The sequence below is a fragment of the Centroberyx affinis genome, unplaced genomic scaffold (genome assembly GCF_046629955.1).
Source record: "Centroberyx affinis isolate AG114_WGS23_722 - 3 ecotype Tasmania unplaced genomic scaffold, CSIRO-AGI_Caff_v1 ptg002363l_1, whole genome shotgun sequence".
Classification (NCBI taxonomy): Eukaryota; Metazoa; Chordata; class Actinopteri; order Beryciformes; family Berycidae; genus Centroberyx; species Centroberyx affinis.
In genome coordinates this window covers 247,262-271,503 of record NW_027280623.1, presented here as the reverse complement: position 1 = coordinate 271,503, position 24,242 = coordinate 247,262, and the positions used below count along the sequence as shown (strand labels likewise).

At 39.7% G+C, this 24,242-nt stretch overlaps 2 protein-coding genes across 4 annotated transcripts; one reads left to right on the top strand and one right to left on the bottom strand.

Moving 5' to 3' along the window:
- The first annotated feature begins 2,818 nt into the window (after nt 1-2,818).
- Nucleotides 2,819-6,990, top strand: cuedc2 (CUE domain containing 2). Of its 2 annotated transcripts, none has more exons than XM_071533401.1 (9): nt 2,819-2,957; nt 3,704-3,790; nt 4,041-4,184; nt 4,309-4,370; nt 4,607-4,740; nt 4,908-5,075; nt 5,208-5,272; nt 5,366-5,426; nt 5,511-6,990. In XM_071533401.1, exons 2-9 carry the CDS (start codon nt 3,717-3,719, stop codon nt 5,655-5,657), a joined length of 855 nt encoding a protein of 284 aa, XP_071389502.1. In that variant the 5' UTR covers nt 2,819-2,957; nt 3,704-3,716; the 3' UTR covers nt 5,658-6,990. The 2 variants fall into 2 exon arrangements, with proteins under 2 accessions (XP_071389502.1, XP_071389503.1); XM_071533402.1 differs by having other exon boundaries at nt 2,862-2,998.
- Nucleotides 6,991-7,091: 101 nt separating this feature from the next.
- On the bottom strand, nt 7,092-18,670 carry hif1an (hypoxia inducible factor 1 subunit alpha inhibitor). 2 transcript variants are annotated; one of them, XM_071533398.1, is made up of 8 exons: nt 18,330-18,670; nt 13,901-14,151; nt 13,106-13,254; nt 12,547-12,692; nt 12,000-12,106; nt 10,235-10,298; nt 9,980-10,111; nt 7,092-9,566 (listed from the first exon to the last, which is right to left on the bottom strand). In XM_071533398.1, exons 1-8 carry the CDS (start codon nt 18,507-18,509, stop codon nt 9,510-9,512), a joined length of 1,086 nt encoding a protein of 361 aa, XP_071389499.1. In that variant the 5' UTR covers nt 18,510-18,670; the 3' UTR covers nt 7,092-9,509. The 2 variants fall into 2 exon arrangements, with proteins under 2 accessions (XP_071389499.1, XP_071389500.1); XM_071533399.1 differs by having other exon boundaries at nt 9,980-10,090.
- Nucleotides 18,671-24,242: the final 5,572 nt, after the last annotated feature.

Here is a 24,242-nt window from a genome sequence, read left to right as displayed (position 1 = left end):
ACTTTCAAAGTCAAACTGAAAGGTTATAATCTTCTACCCAACTATATACTACTGAGCTAGAATTATTTTCAGACAGTGCCAGCTAATTGTATGTGTTTATCCAAATTAAAGCACAGGCGTGTTGCTGTTTGCAAGTAATTTTATAGCAGCTGCGAAGAGTCTTGTGAGGTTGCAGTTAGACTTACACTCACAACTTTGTGTTTCCAAGGTTGAGGTGAGTTACAGAATAAACAATAGGGATAAATAAAAATAAATAAATAATACGAGTAATTCATCACAACACGATATAAACAATTTTGGATTTGCTCTGATAGCTACAAATCACTTTTGTTGTTTTTACTGGCAGCTCCCATGAGCAAACCATCTCTAAAGAAAAACCCCCTCAGAAAAGTGGATGAGATCCTGCCGTCACCAGTAACTCAATGCTGCCACCTAGTGTTAGGACGCTTTCTTGTAAAAATGCAAAAATAATTAAATAAAAAAACAACACAGATTAAAGAGGAATGCCACTGAATTTCAGCTTTAATAAATGTTATTCATCTGTCAGCATGAGTGAATATTTACCAATGAATTCTGAATTGGAAAAGATGAGGCAGATGATTGTATACAGGATCCAGGGTTGTTCTTTGTTGTTAAGGGTTTATTTTCTATTTTCTGTGACACTGTAATATGAATTTCACTTGGAAATAAAAGTTTAGACAAATGTTACATGAGCCTACATAGACAGTCTCTCATTCATTTTGTATGGAGCAGCTTCAGACTGTACACCAGTACATCACAAATCAAAGTATGGGCTCTTCATGTTAGCTTTAGAGAAAACTATTAAGTTGACTCACTTGATAACCCAAGGCCACAAGGATGAACAGAATATTACGACTTATTGACACTCATGTGTGAGTATGTTATATGGCTTGCACAGTGGTGGAAAGAGTACTAGAATGTCCAACTCAAGTAGAAGTATTGTTACTTTGCTGATACTTTACTTAAGTCGAAGTAAAAGTAAAAAAAAAAAGTAAAAAGTAGCTAATTTAAAATGTGACTTTTTAGAAAAGAGAACATAGTTAGATGAGATGTTCTCCATGCAATTAGAGGACAGACTTCTGGATTCTTTTAATTAGAAAATTTGGAAATTACACAATAAAGTGCACAAAGAAAAGCCAGATGACTCTTCTCTTCTTTGCTGACTGACTGATCATTCACTGTGAATGGCTCCACAATTTGTCAATTTATGATTGTTCAGTTTCTGTTGCTTATGGAGAGCCACAAAATGTGTAGCTACTCTGTAACAGGTGTGATTTCAAATGTAGCCAAGTACAATACTTAAGTAAAAACATAGTTAAGTAAAAGTAAAATTACTGACTTTATAAAATACTCAAAAAAGTACCAGTAAACAAAAAAGCTAGTCAATTACAGTAACGTGAGTAAGTGTAATTAGTTACTTCCCCCCTTGGGCCTGCAGACTCTTCTCAGTGTCAACTGTGAACACAATGTGGAGAAAAATGAGATGCACTCCTTGGCCGTAGATTTTACACGCTCTCCTCCTGATACCTCAGCTCCACCTGTCTAGCCATGACCTCAGAGTTGAAACAGAGTTCAGCCAAGTTGAGAATTGTTCTTACTTGTTTTATCAGTGGTGTGTACCATATTTCCTGCATAGGCTTGATGAAATACTACAGCTGGCAAGAGATACTGCCAAGGGAGCGAGGAAACAATTGAATGGGCATTAATGATTTACAGGTACATATCTGCTATAATACCAACACAGGCGGAGGTAACTGAGAGTAGGATCTAATGACATCATTGATGTTGCCTCAGATAACACCTTGATCATCAACTATGTATGGATCTGGCAAAAGATATGAGATAATGTCCGAGTGAGAGTAGACTATTTACTAGTCTAATGTAGGCCTAGACCAATGTTCAGAGACTGAGTCAGCACCCAAAGGTGTGTCGCAGGAAGTTTAAAATTAAAATTTATTGTGGAGAAACAGGTGATGGATTAGGATTTGTTTGATTAGTCTGCAAACAATGTGCAAAAATAGACTAAGGTTCCAATGGGTCATGAAAAAAACTATTCTGAAATGTGATCTCCCAGAGAAAAAACATTTGATAACAACTGAAGAGGCTAAATAGAATTCACATACTATGCTAGTATATGCTATTATGATCTTGGGACAGTTCAGAGCTTGGCACTTCTAACTTTTTTTTTTTTACTGAAGTCTGGATGAAACCAACAGTACTTAGCAACAATACATTTGTTTTTAGATGTGGTTTAGTTCTAATTCTGATTCAGTGTTTATGGAGCAGCTGCAGAATGTTAAACACTAAGAAACACTGGTCCATTCATTCCTTCATCTTTGGGAGACCGGTGTTCATCTGGTTCGTCTGGTGACTCACATCACCAGAACATTGCCCTGGGGCACAGTTTCCAAACACACATCCTCCCAAATAGAAACTTGAGGTTTTTTTGCCTGATAATATCACACACACTGCAATAATAAGCTCAACAAATTCTAGCTTTTTTTCATTTTTATATGTGGACTGGAGGGGGCTATCCAGTATGTTAGGATAATGTGGATTCTATTTTGAGTGGATGTTCCCTTTAACGAAAAATATATAATGTAACATTACATGTTGTGTGAACATTAGCTAAACTATATAATGAGATCAAGTAGATTGTGTCATTAACCATACAATAGCTAGCTTTGTGCTGAAAACTGCGATTCACAGGGGCTGGATACCAGGCTATACAATAGCTGAATTTGACCAAGAATTTCATCAAACTTACAGGTATCAGATGATCAGTGCAGATGTTTGTTTACATTCAGAGGAAATGACGTGCCAATGTTTTGAGCCGTGCGGGCTAACAAGCGAGGTGAAGAAAGCCTATATCCAGCCTTACCCCTAATAAATTTGGGGAAAACACTTACCTTCATGTCCCCATAATTTCCGTTACAGTAAGTCTGCTTATTTAAGGGCGGCTACGATATAAACTAAGGTTAGTTAACTTGTAAATAGCTAGCACTCGTTGTTAGCCAACATTGACCAACTTAGCTAACGCTAGTCAGCTAACAAGCTAACGTTATTTCTCTTGGATGATTAGTATACCGATAAATGTTGACCTTGTCGCTGAATGAATGGCCGATGTTGGTGAGAAAATCAATCAAAATATGTAATTGAGGTAGGCGACTGTATTAGATGGATGACCGCACACGACTCTCCTGCTACCCAGCAGCAACGCTAGCCTAGCTGTGGCGTTGGTAATTAACATGGGCTAATTTTCGATTAGCTTACCTGCTAACGTTAGGCAGTAACGACAACGCTAGCATGTTTCGTTTGTTTCTCTCACACTTGTTTGAAGCTGATAACATTCTTTGATGGTATTATTATGCGAGGTTGCTGTAACGTCACCTTAGCTAACGCTAATGCAAGTTAATGCGGGTACACAAGTAGTCAGTATTAGCCGTAAACGACCGTGACAGTATGATATACTGGTGCAGTGCCAGCAAGCTCACATAACCAAGCTCTCATAAGAAAGGCTTTTGTAACGTTTTCATAAGAGTCAACCCACTGCCCAGCAGCGTTGCCGTATTTGGTACATGGCTGACAACTGTTATGCTTGGTATTTTGAGGTTTGAACTCACTCCTACTCCTACCATCCGCTGTACCACAACTACAGCAATTTATTTTTTCTCATCTGCAGTTAGGAGAACGCTATGGACCTCCAGAAAATTATCCATGGTGCGCTGCACGAGTTCATTCAGGCATTCATTCCTGATGCAGATCTCAGGTAAAACTTATTGCATGGATTATACATTGTCCCATGGTTGTGGAATTACAACAAAACTGAAGGACTGTTGATGCAACTTTTATGCCATGTAGGTTTGCCATCCCAAAGAATCTTGCCAAGTATCTACAATCCTGTTTCCTATATCTGTAATCCTATTTCTATATCCTATTTAAAATAAGATTGTGAATGCACTGTGTCATTACATAGTCACCTCACGTGCATTCAACTAATCTCTCACCATTTTATGCAGCACATTGGATGATGTTCTCCTTTCCTATATCACTGGAGTCTTGGAGGATCTTGGCTCTCAGGAGAGTGTGGAGGAGAACTTTGATGTGGAGGTCTTTGCTGAAATGTTAGAGGCTTACATACCTGGCTTTGCTGAAATCGACAGGTAAAGAGATGACAGCACGTTTTCTATATTCTGATTTTGCTGTGTCTCAGATAAATGAGACCAGACCACCGCATTGCAGTGGCATTTGTCTGTTATTCTTATTTTAGTGTTTTTCATTTTGCAGTGTCAAAGTCTGTGAAATGATGTTCAGCTTGGCTTCAAAACTAGCCAAAGCTCGGAGCTCAGGTAACATTTGTGCATATTATAGCAATATCACCCTGGTATTAGGGCTAAATCCAAGTGAGGATTCTTATAATTTTGTTATAGGGGCAGTTACAAAAGGGGCATCAAATTAAAGTTGGGGAGGGGGGTCATCTTAGGACCCTTGTTTGGACAATGACACTCATTCATATTAGCTGGAGAACATAGTCTAATATCACTGCTACAGTTTATTGATCTTAATTTGTATGTTTGCTGTTTAGTTGACACAGAAAACAGTGTGCCTACGGCAAGGGCAGATGAGATTTCAGTAAAACTCACAGCCTTGTCTACTGGACCTCCACCTGGGGCAGAGACGCACTGCCTTAAGGCACAGACAGAGGGCGCCACTGCCAAGGTATTAACTTCAGCACATATCAGCAAATTCTTTTTTTCTTATGGGTTAGAATCTTTGAAAAAACATAATTTCACATATGTCTTATGAGGAATTGCATTTGTCTGTTATTCTTGATATTGTTCATATTGATATGAACAAAAAGCAATATAAATGTGATATTTGTCCAGGTAGCAGTGTCTGAATGGGAGACCCAGGAACAGCACCTGCTGGAGATGTTTCCCAAGTGTAGTCTGTCAGAGGCCCGCAGCGCCCTGTCTATCGCCAAGGGAGACATGGAGGAAGCCGTGCGCCTTATCATAGAAGGGGATGTCCAGCTCAGCCCCACTCCTCTTAATGTGAGTCTCTGCGACACCCTGGGAAAGTGCCATCTCCTGGTGTCAGCCACTGCCCACTCTGTGCATGTTAGCAGTCTGATCTGATGGTGTGTATGTCAAACTTGCAACAATCAGTCTATTCTTTTGCCTCAGGTAAACCATGGGAAGGGTATGTCCACAGTGGCGGACCAGAAACTGAAGGAGAGCATCCTTGAGAAGTAAGTCCAAGATTGTCCATATCCCTTGGTGAGAGGAAGTTGCTTCACTACTTTGTTGCAATTTGTTTTTATGGCTACGTTTTATTTCCCCAGGTACATGCTAGTAGACAGGGAAGATGATAAGAAAACACACCGGCCTGTCGCCCCCAAAGATGTAAGTCTATACTGTTCATACTTCATCTTCGAAATTTAGCTTATCATACAATACAATGTGTGCATTCTGTTATGAATTCTACAGGCTCCAAAGAAGCTAGTTCGGTACCACAGCAACCAGGTGGTAACCACAAAAGGGGAGCGATATCAGCTTGTGAAGAAAGAGGAGGCTGATGACATGAAAAAGACATACGTCAGCCTCAAGCCCGCACGGAAATACAGATTCCATTGATGACTAGCACAATACTGTAAGAGCAGCTATTGACATTATTGTTTACATTATTTGTAATGTATTTATTTGGTTTGGCCTGAATTTGTGAGATATTTCCCAAGCACAGGAAGATAGCCTATTTGTTAGTATGTCAGTGGCTTATTTGACAATTTTGTTACCGTTATCTGCCTTGGTTAAAAACATCTCATTTCAGTGTTCTATTCGTTCATTTTTACCCTGGTTGTAGTTTTGTGTGGTATTTTGGTGGGGATGTCGTAGTTTGTGTTTTTGTTTGTGGAACAACCATGTTGTATACTCTTAGCCTATCTACTTTTTGCCATCTCAGCAGGTCTGACATTGCACTGACATACTTTTCTTTGCTCGAGGTTTCCATTTGTTTGTATTTTCTAAAATTGATGATATGGTATAATAATTATAACATTAAGTCACAGAGATGAATACAAGTATTTTCATTGCTGTAAATAGCTACAATTTATTTCTAGTGGTGCTGTTGATTTTCATCTGGACATTACAATTCTTAACTCCTTATAATGAAGGTAATTCACTCATTGAAGCCGTTTTTCATTAAAAATTCTATTTTTTCATCATACAGAAATAAACTATTGGCATGATAATTTGAATGGAGGACTAAGGTTGTCCCCTTTAAAAAAAATATCAACTCAAAAGTGCTGCTTGAGGACTTTAAAGTTATTTAAAGTCAGATAAGTTCAGTCAAATAGCATTGTCTTTATTTTTGATATAGATGTTTAGATTTGCAATGTTTCAAATTGTTCAAGGATTTTTTTGTGAAGAGTGCTTTTAGATACTTACAGGGTCTGTTTACATAACGTTACTAAAATGGACCTCTCTGTTACTTTCATCTCATCTATGTTCTCAGTGAGTTTGCTTTGCTTGTGATTGTGAATATTTTAATTATGACAGAATTCTGGGTTTAACTGTAAATTAGGATAAATTGGTTGTTAATTAGTATATTTTTTACTAAGTTATACTGCTGTTTTTTGTGTTGTCCTCTGCATTCAGTTGGAGCAAACTATAGGCAGTTGTTTTTATTTGGTGGTATAAAGTAGAGAATTAGTTTGTTTTTTATTTGAGTGTAGGTGTAACAATCAAGTTTTGAAAAGACATGTTGTTACTGATACTCCTGTCATTATCGGTATCAATGTTGTCTTTAATTACTGTAAGTAATATGATGGTGTTACTGTAAAGCATACTGGTATGAATCATTTACTCAAGCTGTGTTCAAGTCACAACTAATGAGTTTTGACACCCTAGACCTCGCTTTGAGAGAAATTGTTGCCACACAATTTATAGTAAATAAATACTAATTTTTGTAGACTATTTGTATCTTATTCTTTGATTTATTCACCCATGTTGCCTAAGCAAGATACTAATTCAAAAGCGTCATTAAGTTATAACATTTTATTTAAAAGCTACGTGCATAAGAAATGATCACATCTTTCAGCAGTCATTCAGAACTCAGCAGTGCAGAACTCTGCAAACAAATTCAAACTTTAATCAGAGGAACTAAGAGCACATTTTGTTCAAAACAAAAAACAGGCATCCATCAGTGAGACTAAGCTCAGGCTTTTTATGAACTTCTGTCACTTTCACCTTTAAAGCTGTTTAATGCCAGAGTAAAAAAAAAAAATCTGATCTTGACATAAAAATCAATGTTCTTGCAACATTTAGTGCCATGCCATTTTAGAGCAAGGCACATACAGTACAGTAAACAGGGTAACCTAGGAATAGAAGAGGAAGATCAAACCTCTGACTTACATCAGGTAAATTAAGTCTTTACAGAAGAAATAGCATGTTCCATCTAGTTGTACATTAGAACAGATAGATATGCACATTAGATACATGACAATTCTAAGACCTCAAACGAAGATTGAATCCTAAAAATTAGACTGAATATAGGTCTTGAAGAACTTGCCCTGAAGATGTACATATTACTGGTATATGAAGCATGGGAATATTCCTTTCTTTACAGTTGACCACATATCCACTGATTCATCCAGTGTTGTCACAGAGCAACCAAACAGCTTTCTACATACTGAAATACTCATTTAAAGGTTGGTACACCGTCAGTTTGGCACATACAGCACAATAAATGCAATTCTTATATCCCCTCTGTTGTTTAATGTGCTATTGTACATTTTTTTATTAAGTGTTTGAGAGCACTCAAAAATTGCACAATAACAACTATCTTTCAAGTTGCTCTCACATTTGGATCTCCTTCAAAATATGGCTGCATGAAAGTATACATAAGTGCGTTTCTGAGGCTTGTTAACCTGTAATCGTAAGCGCAAATACAAATTTTCACCCAGAATTGGATTTTTGTACACATTGCAGCACAATTTCTAGCTCAGATCTGCTGCATTTAGTATAACACAGTGAATGTTTGTATTTTAGCGGTGTAGTCCATGGACCAGATGACGATAAAGCTTGACATGCAACTGCGAACTGGACCACTATAGAGGGCACATCATGTTACACTGTAGTGGCAGATACACAAGCTGCATTCCAGCAGGTGGTCCTACTAGATCAGTAAGAGCTATCAACAATTCAGCATAATCTATCACTTATTCTATTCTCTTTAATCACTTTAATCCCTTTTTTTTTACTTTTTCACTAGCTGGCATGTGGCACAGATACCAAACAAAACATCACCAGTAATTATTCCCCAAATCATAACAGCAGGTTGTTGTTTTTTTATCTTCAAATTAGCTATATTTGCAACTTAAATTGCAATGTGTAATTAATTTCAGTGCACTCTCAATTCTTACTGATATGTAGAAAAGCACATCCAGTAAGGTTCTTGGAGTATGACTCAAACAAGCAACAGCATAAACAAAACATGAAGACTACTCACTCAACTACAATCAAGCTGCAAGCAATCACATATTCCTTGAAGTGAATGTATGAGCCCCTTGGGGTTTTTTTTATATCTCACCCACACAGATTGATTGCATCTTTTCTTTCCATTTTTGATAATCATGTTTCATACTGTTTTAATCACTCTGCTTCTATGCTTTTATTACTGTGCAAATAAATTTCCTCAGCATTCTTCTTTGCAACAGAGAATTCTTGATGATCACTCCCAAAAACCACATCATTAGCAGGCCCACAGAGAACTTAGCTTATACACAGGCAGATAAATGAATATCCAAAGAAAATAAAAAAGAAGTGTCATCTTTACAGCTATGAACCAAATCAATTTTAAATTTGTTTTCAGGGTAAACGTGGAGTGTAGTTGAAGACACAGAAACACAACTGTGTTACTACATTGTGATAAGAAATGTTTTCAAATTCTCTGATTTGTACATATACCAACCCTGGACTCATCCATTACTGGTCAAAATTTTGGGGTAAAAGTTACCCCAAAAGGTACTCGTCTAGGACCATTTGTACTGATTGGGTTGGCAGATTCGCCAGACCAATGCATCAGCGGTCATGAAAGCTCAACAGTCCTGTTGACATGCTTGGAACTGTTTGAGAGCAAATCTTTGATTACAATGATGTTGAGAGAATACTGATTCACATCGATGTATCTAGACTTTAGTGAAGAGAAGCTAAATTAAGCCTTCTCTGCAAAAAAAAAAACAAAAAAAAAACACTTGTTGAAGTAGGGCCAATTTCCATGACTTCCTAGTGAAATGTTTCTCCTGTAATTGTTGGATTTGCTCAGAGAGACGATCGAAGCAGAGTGGTTTCAATGTCTTTCAATGTGGCCGCTTATTGCCATGCAATGATAGCTCCAAAGTCAGAGTGCGTACTGCACGCGCACCAGTTTCACATTCACGCACACACATGTTCAGCAGCAGTCTGGTTAACGTTTTTTATGATGGGGTCCTAACTGAAATCCTGCTCATATCGCCCCTTGATCATCATGTTCAGTAAAGGTCCAACCTACAGAGAAACAGAGGGATTCTTAGTTAGGATAAGCAATTTTATATCATCTCAAGAGAATTTCTCAAGAGAAAATACATCCAAAAGCAATAAAATAGAACTACATTTTGCATTCTTTCACTCAGTGTCCTTTAATATTGGCTTCACATATCCCTTTCCTTTGTACTAAATCAGGTAAGCCATAAATATTCCCAGTAATTGGGTTGCTGGAAGGGTCAGCATGCCACTGGGATTTCATGCATGCGCCATTCCCAACAGATGACCTAAATGTGGAGCAGCTTTGAAATTTGATTTGATGTTCTAGAAACTGAAGCGGCAGCGTGACGTTCAAGTTCCACTTCTGCAATCAGCACAATGATGAATGGAAAGATTAGTTAGCCAAGTAATAAATATATAAAAGCAAAGGATTTTACTTCATGTGGGTCTCCCAGTGCTTCTCCCAGCATCTTCTCAATATTCCTCATGATGGCCACCTTCTGATGAGCGCGCAGAGGATACTCTATCCTCTTGGGCGTGGGGGCACCCTGACCAAAAGATTCAGTGTACTGAATTTTACAAGAAAAACTCATTGAAGGATCATGAAGCAAACAGAAACACATGTAAACTCAATGGCAAAGACGAGACAAATATTCAACTGAAAGAAGTTGTAGTGAATTTAAGGTGCATACTTTGTACCAGAAGTTTACAGTGATCGTCACTCCACCATTCAACAGTGACTCAATGTGATGCCACCTGATGAAAAGAAATAAAAATAGAATAAATTAAATTTGACACATCCTGGCTGACTTTCAAATAGTATTTTTCTACAGGTTCTGTCTTGCCACCAGACAAACTGCCTAACACTTTATGTCAACATCATAAATGGCAATAAGTAATGTAAAGCAAGTAAAACATTATTGTATAACACCTCTGAAGACAAGTGTCACAAAGTGCTTCACAAGTTAAAACATGAAAGACATACACAGTGAAAATACAACACAAATATTGACATATTAAAAACATAAAAGATACAGTGACAGTACAGTCAACAAAACACATTAGTAAAGGCCTGTCTGTTAGTAAAGGCTGCTTAAAACTCTCCACAGTATTGGCAGATCTAATGTCAAGAGGAACTGTAACTCTCACAGGACTGTAAAACAATCGACAATAGTAAGTGAAAGTAAAAGGTGGCAGAACAGAAGAGAGTGATGAGGAGAGCATAGGTAAGCTCAGACAGCCTTTGTGGGGGAGAGAGAGGCACATGGTAGGTAGCATTAAACAGCGGTTTGGTATAATTTTTCTATGGTGGCATTTCCATGACAAAGGTTGCATTTCCATGACAAAACTCAGGAGAATAAATGAGAATGCGAGCACAAGGACTGCCCACAAAAGGAAATGGCACCATCGCACACGTGAGAGAGACTGTCCAGTGACAGTGAAATCTTTTTTTGTGAGCAATATTGCAGCTTGCAAGCAGAAATCGACACTTGAGCCTGCATACAGCCTGAAGGAGCAAGCAAAGTTAATTCCCCACACTGCTCTGTTCTGCTCTCAACTTCCATTTAGTTTTGACAGTCGGGGCCCAGCTCAGTGTTGGGCTACTGTGTCCATAAATTTAATTGGTTACTGTAAAATCCCCACCCTTGTACGACTTTGTTTTGCAATATTGCTATTTGCAATATTGCTCACAAAGACAAAGTTCCCTGACACAAGAGCCGTCACTGCTTTTGCTGGAAGTGCCTGCGCACATGGTGATGCCATTTCCTTGTGTGGGCAGTCCGCCTCATTCTCACTTATTCCTTTGAGTTTTGTTATGGACCTGCCACCGTATTTCTCCCTCCACTGCCTGCAGCAAGAGGGCTTCTGTGACATGGGAGAGAAAACCATCACACACAGCAGCCCAACAAACAAGCTGTGCAGTGAAGCATTGTGGGCTACAGCTGACAGTGGATTGGCTGTGGCTAGTGGGCAGCATTTTGGAGCATGCTCATCAGGACCATAAACTACAGGCCTGGTTTAAAGGTTTTACACCTTTGTCATCGCACCAATACCAAGCAGTCACTGCCAATTCATGCTGAAATAGAAAAGCTTTATTCCTAATAATTAGAACTGAAGTTCAGTTAATTTTAACAGGGCAGATGTCTACTAATTCTGGGCCAATCAATCAGGCACAGTAAACGCTCAATAATAGAAAATGGATGAATAATTTTCTAACACAAGAATGTTTATCAGTTAAATCAAATAATCACATATTCAAATGCAGAGAGCATGAAAATGCTTCACTTGACAAGGCATCCAAGACACTCAATGCCTGAGGGATAATCAACTGATTTAGTGGTGGAACTGGTTTGTATGAAAAGTTCTATATCAATAGCTAATGGTTGTATGTAATATAACATTTTCATGTTTCCATAGACACTGGATCTAGACAAATCATACAAAATCACTTCTTACCAATACATGGGGATGTAGAGCACATCTCCTGGGCCCACAACTGCCTCATAGCCGACTACATTTTTGAAATTGGGAAACCTCTCATAGTCAGGGTTATCAAAATCAACCTGTAAATGAAAAATATATATCCGTTAGAAAATATCAACACAACTCAGTCCATTATCTTGGTTAAAACATACAATTAATTTCATGCCTTCCTAATTTGTTTTGTTTCTTCCATCTGCTTTAAATCTGCTTTTATGCTCCTTGCAAATGGACTAAACTCAAGAAACTGAAAAAAAAAAATAACATTCCACTTTCATAATTTAGGTCCTTCTTTCAAGCAATTTTACCACATGAATATTTGGTTGATATATTTTTTTGCTGTCTACACTCTGCTATGTTCTTGTTTTCCTGTAATGTTTTTGATTGGAGCCTTGCTACAAGTGTGTCTCTCCTGTTATAAATAAGACTCACTGAAGTGAACTTAATTACAACAGTTAAGCTATTACACAAATAAAGCCTATGTAAGAAAGCCGAAGTGGATTTCTGCGTGTCTATGGCTTACTTGGCTCTGTCTGTCACATGGGTGATGCACTGGGTACGGATAGAGACACTCAAACTGGTCTGGAGGGAAGAGGATGCATCTCTTGTGGCCTTTGATCTGCGCAAAGAAGTTTTGCTGCTCGTCGTAATGTGCCGGCGTCACATTGCCTACGATGAGAGAGGATTCATAGAAAATGTGGATGTGAAAAAGCTTTGAGTGGAATGGCAACAGAAGAAGTAGCATAGCGTCGCTCTCGGGTGACTGATGAAACTGATGAAAGCAGCCTGGTTTTAAGATTGACCACCATGTGTTTTTCAGTTTATGCAATGGGGTTTGAAAAGGTTTCATCAGAGCAAGGGTGGTAAAGCATGTAATCCTTCTCCTGAAGTTAGGGTTAAAAAAACGACAATCGCCAAGCTCTGAGTTACGAAGTTTTCATCTGACAACAGCGACAGGCACTTAAAATTAGTGACAAGATAAATCACTTAGACTACACCTAAAGTCATATCATCCATCATACAGCAGAAACTATGAAGATGTTGCTTATTCAGTGGATAACAGCTGCTCACAGATCTCTTACCCTCCATGCCTATGAGCAGCAGGTTGGATGTCAGCTGTCCCCAGTTTCTCTTGGCTTGCTGCTTGTTGATCCAGTTCCAGTTGAAGCCTAGGAAGTCAACAACAATCTTCCTCCCTACTGTGTCATTCAGGGTCTGCTGCAGGTAAACCCTATAGCATGGAACAGAGACATACATATGAGCCGCTTTGTTTTATACACTGAGACCCGAGACACGTCGCAATGACTTTCAAAAGCGCTGTAAAAGTGTCTGCAGGATATGCGAGGGTGTTCACAGTATAGTTCTTTATTAGCTCAGCAAACCACATCTTTTTTTTTTTTAACCACATCTTTTTAAACCACAAAGAACAATACGGCACAGTGTAAATCCATATAGATAAAAGCCACTATAAGTTTCGATGAGTCAAAGGGAGGGTTCGCTTCAGTAACTGATCCGGGGGTGTGTGTATGTGTGTGTGTGTGGCCGGGCCCAGTCAGGTCACAGTGCTAGGCTGCTCCCCAGATGCTGCTGTGTAAATGCTTAGTCATTCCCTCCAGTTCCCGGTGCTGCATTGGATTTCATGAGAGAAAACACCCTCCGCTGTCAAGCACACCTGCAGCACAAACACTTAGGCCTACATCCATCTTGTACCTGATATTCGGGTTGCATGTCTGTTCATGGTTCAGAGAGAGACTTTGTTTTGATTGAGCATCGGACCAAGTTACGTTAATAAAGTCTAACCTGCATCAAATTTCTTTTAAATATAGCAGTGCACTGAGCTCAAACACACAGACATTCCCATGAAACTTATGCCATACCTCTCTTCTCCTCCCATTTCCTCTGTTTTATGCATTTTGTCCACAAATTCAGAGAATTTCATTTCCAGCCTTTGTGATTTGGGCACAAAGTTCTCAAAGTTGGCCATCTTTTTCTCATCGTAGTAGAGGAATTTGTGGTTTTCTGCGATGTAAACAGAGAAGTCTCCGCTCCCAATGTTCTCTTGAAGGTACCCAATGTCCCATTTGAGAGCCGGATACACAAGATTTGTGTCTGTTAAAACCACTGGTTCCTGGAAAAAAGATAAAGGGCATTTAAATAAATTAATATAATACAAATGGATACTGTTTATACTGTCAATTAACCCACACACTTATAAATACAAGTATGACCTATTTAGTCAAATGATTCCCTGCACTAAGGAAAAATCACTATAATAGTGTGTGACTTTGTGTGTCTGTGGTACTCATTAGCGTGTTTATAATGACCTTGTCATACATTATGGTATTTATTATCTCCTTTGGTATTACAATAGAATTTGTTTTTTTACTACATAGTTGCATAATATTTGATAGTTTTGCTGTAAACATTCATGTTGTGTATCTCTAAAATGTATTCTTTTTCAAATGAGTGAGATGTAATTAAAACAGTGATATGCGATATTTCCTATTAATTTCATTTAATTCCACCGTTTCTAAGAAAATAAATCTTAACAGCATTAACGGGAGCTTCAACAATATTCACGTGCTTTTGTGTCTGTGTTTTTCCACACTAAATACAACCTTTTTTATGTTCTATCAAAAGAACAACCTTTTTTAACAAAGAGAAACACAACACATAAACACACACTCACAACACACACCGCACATCACATCAACAGTGTGTGTTCCTCTGCTGTCAGGCTGCAGTACTGACGGTCCCATTGGACACATTAGCGAGTGCTACGTGACTAACTGAACGTAGACCGGTGGGCGCGCTCCCGTTTTCTTTCTCTGCACCGGGTCCACGGTTTCACTTTCACTGGCGAACGCAGGTTGTTTGCAAATAGGTGTTGTATTTCATTTTGACTAACATTAATGATCTTAAAAGTGTTAAATGTATAGCTTGATGAAACGTGCACACACCCTGGAACGAGTACCGGGGGGCAGCGCAGCAGCCAGCTCTCATGTAAAGGACTGTATCGTTTTTCTACGTATAATGGCGACTATGGACGAGCCATATTTGGACATCTGAACAGCTTTCTGAACCTGCTCGAGCTCATACATTCATGAGCTCAGAGCTGGAACGCTTCCGCACGCGCGCATGTGCGATTGGCAATCGAGTCCTAGAATTCTGCAATTCTACCTTTCTGATAATTCGCTTGAAACGAACCATGATAAACTGTTCAGTCAGTCTATGAGTCACAAATATTTATATATAGAGAGGTCACTCCTAATGTGACATATATATCGCTGTTGTCCTGGGAAAACCTCATAACTCAGATTTTGGTGATTTTTGTGTTTTAACTTAAATCGAAGGATTCCCTGATCGTCTATTGTCTGAGAAAATCCTTTGACACTTCAGCTTTTGCAACCCTGTTCAAATCCCATTGTAAAAACTGGAAAATGCATGGTGCTCAAGCTGAAAACAGGCCGTTTTTCATAGATCCTGTAAGGTTGACATTTTGGAGATACAAGGTTTTCACTCCACAGTGGCGATATATATATATTAATATAGGCCTATATTAAATATCATGCAGCTACTATAGGTCAAAAAAGTATACCACAGAAAATCGCAAAGTGATACCAATAAAATAAAACAAAAGGTACAATGAAGGACTATAAACTCAGCTTGAGCACCACATATTCACTATAAGTAGAGACAGACATTGCTATAAGTCCTTTTAGGGAATAATGTTTTTTTTTTCCTTTAGGGTAAGATAATAAATGTGATTTATTAGTTAATTCATATACTACAGTGAACGTTTTAAACCAGTACCACATGATGAATTTGCTCCACACTCAATACCCACCTCTATTCCAAGTTCAATGGAAGTTCATCCATACAACAGCTCAAGCAAGTGAGGTGTGTTTAATGCTGGATACACTGAAGAATCCATAGGTTTAAACATCATAAAACCCTTATGACGCATTGTTATCATAAGATGACCTCTCCCACTTTTGCCTGCGTGGCAAGCTGCATGCTTAATTTAAGTCATAATGACACATGCAAGCTATTATAGGGAACACTATGTACTGTGGTGAAACAATAAAAGGATGTGTCAGGCCAAAGCTGGCAAACACAAACAAACGTACAGATGTTTATCATTCACTTCTATGTTCCTGAATAACATTAACCTGCCTTTCTGAATCAGATAGACTCAAAGTTCCAACATCTTTCTATTATTTAAACACTATGACCTAAATCTGCACACAGTTCTTTTTCCATTACCTGTGAGTGTGACTGATCCAGTTGTTCATCTTAACATTTAACCTATTTTCTCTGCACATTCTAGTTCTCATGCCTATTTACACACTACAACAGCCTCAAGCCTTCTTGAAAGCAGAGTTAAAGCTCCGCTCTAGGAGTTTGTATATCTTAGAGTCTTAGAGTAGGACTTGGAGATGAAGAATAATATCATGCACATGTTTCATCTCACAGGTGTAACAAAAACATGTTTTTGCCCAGTGTTTAGAAACAGTACACTGTAGCTTCAAAAACTGCTTAAAACTCACATTTAGTCATGTCAGAGCTGGTGCAAGGTCTGTTGAAAAATGTCTCCTAAGCCAGGTTTTGACGTCATGTGGCAGAATTACCCTTTAGTTTACATCTGGGATAAGGATTTGCCCTTTAAAAAGCGATGTTTTCCACTTCCAAGGTTCAAGTGAGGTGCATGGCTTTTCTGTTATGTTCCCCTCAGTTGTGATCTGATCCTTTCCTCCAACCAATTCTCAAAGTGCAGAAAATTGATATAGGTTAGTGTACTAAAGCACAATCATCATACACTGAGTGGGGCAAGTGACAAGGGTCTTCTGATGCCAGTCCAATTCCAAAAAGTGCTGGAAATCACACATCTCTATTTCTATACAGTAGCAATGCCTATATGGATTAAATGAAAGAATGCTAAATTCTGCTGATGTGTTGATTATCACTGATTTACTATCTTAACACAATCCACATGGCCTGTATCAGAGTGAGACCAATTGAAAATGAGCTTCTGTATGTTTCCTGGAATTAGGCCAAAAGCTGATAGCGATAAAGTGGCATTCAGCATGGAAGATAGGGGACTTTCCCCATGAAAACACAAACTATGCTTATGGCCTGTTTGTTGGTCACAGTGACACGGCCTGTGCAGCACTAGCAGGCAGTCCAACCTGCAAACAAGTAAACTTTTCTCCTAACTTGAAAATGCACCAAGACCCCTGTAAAGAATTCCTTGTCTATACTGATCATAAGTTAATCATCAAAACAGACATCATTGTCCCAACCAAGGTCCTCCCTTCACTCATACTCATACTTTGAACTTCTGAACTTCTTCATGCTATATCTAGGCTTCTTGTGACATCCAACAAACATCCCAAGAAAACCACATTTCTTAGACACCTAGTCCACACCTTAAGCTTTGCAGGAGGGTTATAGCATTACACAAGAAAAACCTGTAATTTATTCTACTTGTGTTGTCATGCTAACTTGTAACCTAAAACTATTACACTAACAATGAATGGGAGACACCATTGGTTGCCTCATGCACTGTCAATCCTCTTCCAATGGGGGGAAAGACACTTATCTCTTGTTGCCTGCTATGGGAGATCATTTATTTTCACCAATACTGATTTAATAGCCTTATAGCATTGGGGTATCATTTTAACACTATTCCGGAGACCTACATGTTGGGTCTATAGTCTAAAGGTGATAAGTGACCTGCCACTTCCAAACTGGAAATGTAGCATAAGACACTTGTATTTACAGTTTAAAGCAGCAGCAACGACCTGATCTCTGCTGAATTTAATGATATGTGCTCCTGACCCTGAGCCAAAAACACCTGATCCATTTGCCATTCATTTCAAGACCAGGGCCCTCTATGCCGGTGGCTCCCAAACTGGGATCCAGAGACCCCCAGGGACTCTGCAGCAAAATGATGAATAGTTTATTTTCACTATCTATGCATTCACTAGACTTTAGCACAATGAGATGATGTATGTCATATAGGTTTCTTTTTCCCCATTGTTGATATCACCCCGCCTACAAAATAAACAGCTGTTATCTGCAGCAGGTCGTATATAGCAACAAACATCTTCACAGATGAGGCTTCTTGGGCCAAAATGTTACCAAACTGGATTGAGTGGTATGATGTTATGTTTGGGGATCTTTGGTATGAAAAGGTTTGAAAACCCCAAAGCTATGTCTTGCAGCCCATCTGAACCAATCAGAGCAAACTGAGGAGAGGTAGAGGGAGAGCAAGGTGTGTGAAGTTTCGCCCAACGGGTTTACCTCGTTGTTTATGAGCATCTCCGCTCTGGGATCCGTGTGGGACAGTCTTGGTATGGGCTTGGTAGGGAAAGGATACTTTCGGAGCTGAGACTCATCCCAGCCCGTGTTGTGGACCTCGGAGAAGGCGGCGCCGCCTTCGGTCGTGGTCGGATCAGCCTCAACCACTGTTGCCGTTGCCATGACCGTCGACTAGTACAGATCACCTCCGTCTTGCTTTCAATAAAACAGTCCGAAATTGGCTCTTCTTCGGGGCCCAACCCAGCGTCGTTACAAACTCTGCAGCGGGAATATCATGCACGCTGTCCCGTCCACAACGAAAACCAGAATAACGGAAAGCCACACCACTCTCCCGACGGTAGGCTACTGTCTATCTAGCTGTGTTCCGTGTAGGTGTAAACACAGCGTTGACAGGCAGAAAGCAAACGAGTCAAACTGAAAGACTCAGGGAAATACTTGGGAGAATTTCATGCGCAGAATATGCGACAGTGCCACCTAGTGTACTGGGTGACCAACTGCTCCTGTTGTAAGACACTTCAGCTCCCACCAGAGGGAGCTATTGCACATCAATTCTTGTAGTTACTGTTGAAGATTAAAAACTGACTGGCACAGGAAGTGAAAGTGGACTATTCTTCAAATAAAGTGAAATGTAACCTTGTAAATTTAGCTTACAGATAAAACATACTTAACATTGCAGTTATTGCTCTATATAGATGTCAGAACAATTGGGAAATCATCATCATACTATAAAGCAAGGAATCTCTGTCTGTATGTGTGTCTTTCGCATATCTCGAGAACCGTTCGTCCGATCTACTTCACACTTAGCGAGTGTATGGCTGGGGACCCAAGGACGTGCAGTGTCGGATTGGACACGTTCAATATTAATAAACTTTGAATAAACAAGCGAACAGCGCTCTGTGCAGCAGCGGGGCTCAAAGCGAACGGGCACTGCACTAGTATATCTAATGCTCATGTCAGAATCAGAGTCAGTTTTACTGGCCACGTTAAGTTTGCACTTACAAGGAGGAATATGACTTGGTGGGTTGCTCCGCCAGGTGTCGCCAGGTCACATTATAAAACAACACAAAATTATTTTTAACCAGAAATTTAGGGATGTCTCTTTTTGGTGTTATATCTATAAAGTAGTGGGTCCTATATATATGTCATGAGTATATACAAAATAGGAATATTATATTATATTATATATTATAATAAATAAGAAAAAGGTCTCTGTCCTGCACAATATGCACATGGTTATCTAATGGAACTGGGCTGATTGCACTGATTTGAAGCTATGGAAGCAATAGGAAAATAAATAAATACATAAATAAATAAGAATAAATCAAAATATAAACATAATCTAGAGAATACTGCAGAGTGATTGAACACTGTGAGAAAAAAATGAAAATAAAGAAAAGCTGCACACATGAGTTGGAATGGTATAAACAGAGTATAAACAGGTATAATCACACAACTCTACAGAGGTTCAATCCTAGGTTTTGCTCTCTCCACATATGGATAATCAAGGCTGTTTTAGAGAGATCCTTGCATGACAAACCAAACTGGTCTGAACAACATGCTGTAAAGTAGTGGAAACATTCAGTTCCATGCAGAGCAGTATCACCTATATAATACAACAGAACACATTTTTCATCAGACAGGTGGAGACGTTGCCCTCTCTCTCTCTCTCTCTCTCTCTCTCTCTCTCTCTCTCTCTCTCTCTCTCTCTCTCTCTCTCTCTCTCTATCTATCTATCTATCTATCTATCTGAGAGAACGGATGGCAGTGGAGGGCTGAGCAAACACTTTTGAAATCCTGGGCCAATATTTAACCATAGTCATCATAGCCTCAGCATTTATTTATTGATCACTGGATGATCACTCTTCAGAGATAGCAGTGCACACTGTACCTTGCTCAGTGGACTGATCAACTGATGAAGCCTCGCCCCGCTTCGTAACTGTCCATCTGGAAAGGTTAAGTGAGAGCACATCTTATCAATCACTTTGATCATTGTCTTGTCTCAAATAAAACTGCTACTTTAACAGTGTAATGTGATATGTTTTTCTACATCAACACTTTTTAATTAAAGCCATCAAGATTTGTATCATCATTTTGGTCCAAAAGTACAAAAGTATTTTCTGACATTTTGGTCAAACTTGATTACATGTCATGTCCTTTTCTCTCCCTTGCCACTGAGTTGGGCTTTATCAGCAGATTTCCACCCCGGAGACTACTTGCGGCCCCCTGCTGGGTTCCCATGCTCGGGTGTTTCCTCTGCAGACCAGTGAGCTGAGCTGAGCTGATCCCTCTGATGCTCCTCTCTTCCCTTTCTCTGCAGATATCCATGGCCGGGGGATTGACCACCCTGCTGAGCCCCAAAAGCTCGTATCTCAATCCTGCTGATAGCGAACCACACACAGCACCGCTCTCTTCTCCCCAAACAAACAAAGAATCTCTTGAAGAGCTACTGTTGCAATGCAAGGCACGCGTTTCCCCATGACTGGAAGCTTCTGATAGTTTCTGTAAATATCTAGCTGATGTTTTTAGAATTAAAGTTTTCCTGAGTATAAAGCCATTGGCAGTGCATTATGTGGTGTAACAGTGATTGATAGCTAAAATGTCAGCATGCATGACGACATCAGTAGGCTAACTGCAGATATCCTTGATTTTTGTTAACTAATTTAGGAGTCACCCATAGATCGTCCACTCGATCATCTGTTCTCTCACATTCATACTGACCCTCGCCCCTCTAGGTGTTGTGTGTCCAGAACCCCTAAGCCATAAATCCTATTAGTCAAGGATTCTCTGGAGCATTAAAAGTAGTTTTCCCTATTTTTCATCGATTGCGTCATCAATTGCAACACTTTGAGTGAATCTTGCCCTGTCTTTGTCTTTTAACCGATTATGTATGGAACCGAATGCCGAGTAGTGGTACAAAAGTATTAATTTAAACAAAAGAAGATGAGAGGCTGAACATCAATGGGTGGTATATTAATAGGTTTCACCTTAACACAAAATAAAAATTTGACTGTAATTGTATTGCTGCTGTCACGTAATAAAAGCAAGCACACAATTTCAATAGTACTTCTCTGTCACAGCTGTCCATCTATCAATATCCCATCAAGTGAGAATCGACTGTCCAAGCTGTGAGACAAAGCATCCCCTTAAGTTTCCCATTTCCATGGTGTCACCTCTCTCTTTCCGGCACCTTGGGCTCATGCCTCATTACAAACTGGACCTGGCAGGGCCGGCACCCCCACCCCGACACCCAGAGGTTTAGGTGAAGGAGGGCCGGAAGTTCAGTCCCCTTGGTCGGAGGTCGTGTCACCCTCTGGGTGGGGGAAGTGGGGCCCCAGACCTCTGGCCCTGCTGCTTGAGAGTCTGAGCCATGCTTCATGTTTTATGTTGCTTCACACGTGCTCATAAAGGGGAAGGTATGGGATTGTGGGCATGCAATGTGTACATCTTTCAGTTCCTCTTCCTCCCTTCTTGTGTGTTTGCATGCATTTGAGGGCATGTGACTGAGAGAGACAGAGACAGCGACAGAGACAGAGACAGAGACAGAGACAGAGAAATACTTTGCATGTTTTTGTCTGTGTTTCAGGTTTTTGTCTAAAACTATAAGTCTGTCTGGTTGTTCATATGAAGCTCTGTCCATATAAAGATAAGCACACTCTCATGATTCAAGGTAAATCTTTTAGGAGAAGTACAGCAGGGTTTAGGTTAAGGATTATAGGGTCAGTGCTTCTTTAATGTTCTGATGTTCTGTCAGTCAGGCAGCCTTGTGCGATGTAAGTCTGAGCGTTATTCTCTATCCTGTGGAGCTCGGCTCTCTTTGCAGAGTGAACCTGCGGATCAGGACCTGAAGACAGCCAGGTCCCCAGGTTAAGCATGGTATTATCTTCATATCCCACCCACTAGAAGAGGATTAGTCAAATGCCCCGCTTTCATCTCTGCTGCTGATGCAGAATTGATCCTGACTGAACAAGTGGACAGTGTCACAGGTGTGTCAAACAGTTGGGCTTTTAAACGGCCGAACGTGCTTGTCTGTGAGGCTTTCCCACACACCCACCGAGTGCTGTGTCAGCAGGTACGGTCCTGGGACACCAAGGCCGATGTTCTCCTATATGTCATTATTTTACATATGGGAATATATAATACATAATAATAATAACCTGTATTTGTATAGTACCTTTCATACACAACATGCAGCTTACAGTGCTTTACATCAATAGAAGGCAAACAGATGCATTTACTGTATATATGTAAAATAGCAAGCAAAATACATTGCATTAAAAGAATCAAGTAAAAATAGAAAGATAAGAATATGCATTAAAAGAATACAATCAAATTAAAAGTTAAAATTAACGCTAATTAAAAGCTAAACTGAAAAGATACGTTTTTAGCAGTCGCTTGAAAATGCTTACAGAGCATCTGTACCTCTAATATTCTTTGGTAGGGTGTGGGCAATTTGGGAAATTTCTAGCACGTCAGTATATCTATGACTCAGATTATTAACAAAGAACAAAATCAGAAAGAAGAATAAATTGTTCCATTCTGCACACCATGTTGAAATTTGCTTTATTTATTTATATTTAGGTCCTAATTACTCCTTTTGCGATATCTTTGAAATGCTGTGAACCACGTTTTGTGGTTCCTCGGTACACAAGAGAGGCTACTCACGAGTTCCCCCCTATCACAGTGGATTGCAGAACCTCCACAGAGCCGCAGGGCAAAGGTATGGTATGCTGGTTCTTTTGTTGGTGAGAGGGTTTTGCTGCATGCCAGGCAGAGCAATCCGGCCGGCCCACAGGGGTCATCAGAGGAGGGAGGAGTTTTGATTATGATCATTATTTGGTAAATAAGATGTCAACAAGGTGTTTCCTTGACACTTTATTGAGTAAAAAGAGGAAGGTGCAGAAATGAACGCCCCCTTCTCAATGGGACCTCTAATCTCTCCTTTCATGTCCCATCTCATCTGAAGGGCCTCGGCTCCGGCTGCCATGTGCTAGTGTGCTTGGGCCTGGCACTTTTTACTCGCAGGTGGGGTGAGTATCCTGGCAAGCATTTGTTTATAAAACCCACTTGTTTGGGCACAATACTTGAACTAACTTCTTTTGAGGGAACAGTGTGAATCTGTGCAAAGCCTTTTCCCAAAGCCCTTTAGAAGGCGACGGCCCATTGAGAGTAGAGAAGAAGGGATTACCTTCCTCGACAGTGGTGCATTTCCGAGAGAGCTGATTAGCTCTGCATTCATTGTTAAATCGAGCAAAGGAAGGCCCTAGAGGAGTGAAAGGATCCAAATAGGTGGGCCCAGAAATAAAACAGCCGCAGGAAGCCCAGCACAGGCAACCCCAAGTTTTCCCAACATTTCTTTCCCCCACTCCTAAGGAGGGGTGGCGTGAAAAAGGAGATTAGCATACAAAATTAGAGGCGGGATGATTTTTAAGGGAAACTTGCCTCATGCCCTCCACCCCCACACCCCTACTCTGTCTGGACAAAGTTAATTAAACTAGTATTAAACAGTAAAGAAACTTCCAAGCGCTGGGGAGTTAGGGGGCTCTTTGAGGATTACCATGATGAGGGAGAGAACGGGAGGTATTTGTAGAGGCGAAATTGAGAAAGGCGTGATGGAAGGAAAAGTTTTCTATTCTTGTTGCTTTGCCCCGGGGTATCCTATCCCCAGTGTGAACAATGTGGAGAAGTAAGGTTGTTCTGTGTACTGCGGACCATCCATAATTACTGTCACAAAGAATACGTTAAAGAAGGACGAGTATGATTTGAATAAGCGGAACTTTGTTCAAGTTGAAAGATATATCAGATTGAAAGATTTATTATTCTTTAATTACATATTTAATAGAAAAACAAACCACAAAGGCAACTAAGAATAAAGCAAAACTAGGAAATGCTGTGCAA

Coding starts and splice junctions, on each gene's coding strand:
- cuedc2 (XM_071533401.1), top strand. CDS start 3,717: ATGGACCTCCAGAAAATTATCCATGGTGCGCTGCACGAGTTCATTCAG. Junction 3,791..4,040: donor ATTCCTGATGCAGATCTCAG/GTAAAACTTATT, acceptor CATTTTATGCAG/CACATTGGATGATGTTCTCC. Junction 4,185..4,308: donor GGCTTTGCTGAAATCGACAG/GTAAAGAGATGA, acceptor TTCATTTTGCAG/TGTCAAAGTCTGTGAAATGA.
- hif1an (XM_071533398.1), bottom strand. CDS start 18,509: ATGGCAACGGCAACAGTGGTTGAGGCTGATCCGACCACGACCGAAGGC. Junction 14,152..18,329: donor AGATGCTCATAAACAACGAG/GTAAACCCGTTG, acceptor TCTTTTTTCCAG/GAACCAGTGGTTTTAACAGA. Junction 13,255..13,900: donor GAAATGGGAGGAGAAGAGAG/GTATGGCATAAG, acceptor TCCATGCTATAG/GGTTTACCTGCAGCAGACCC.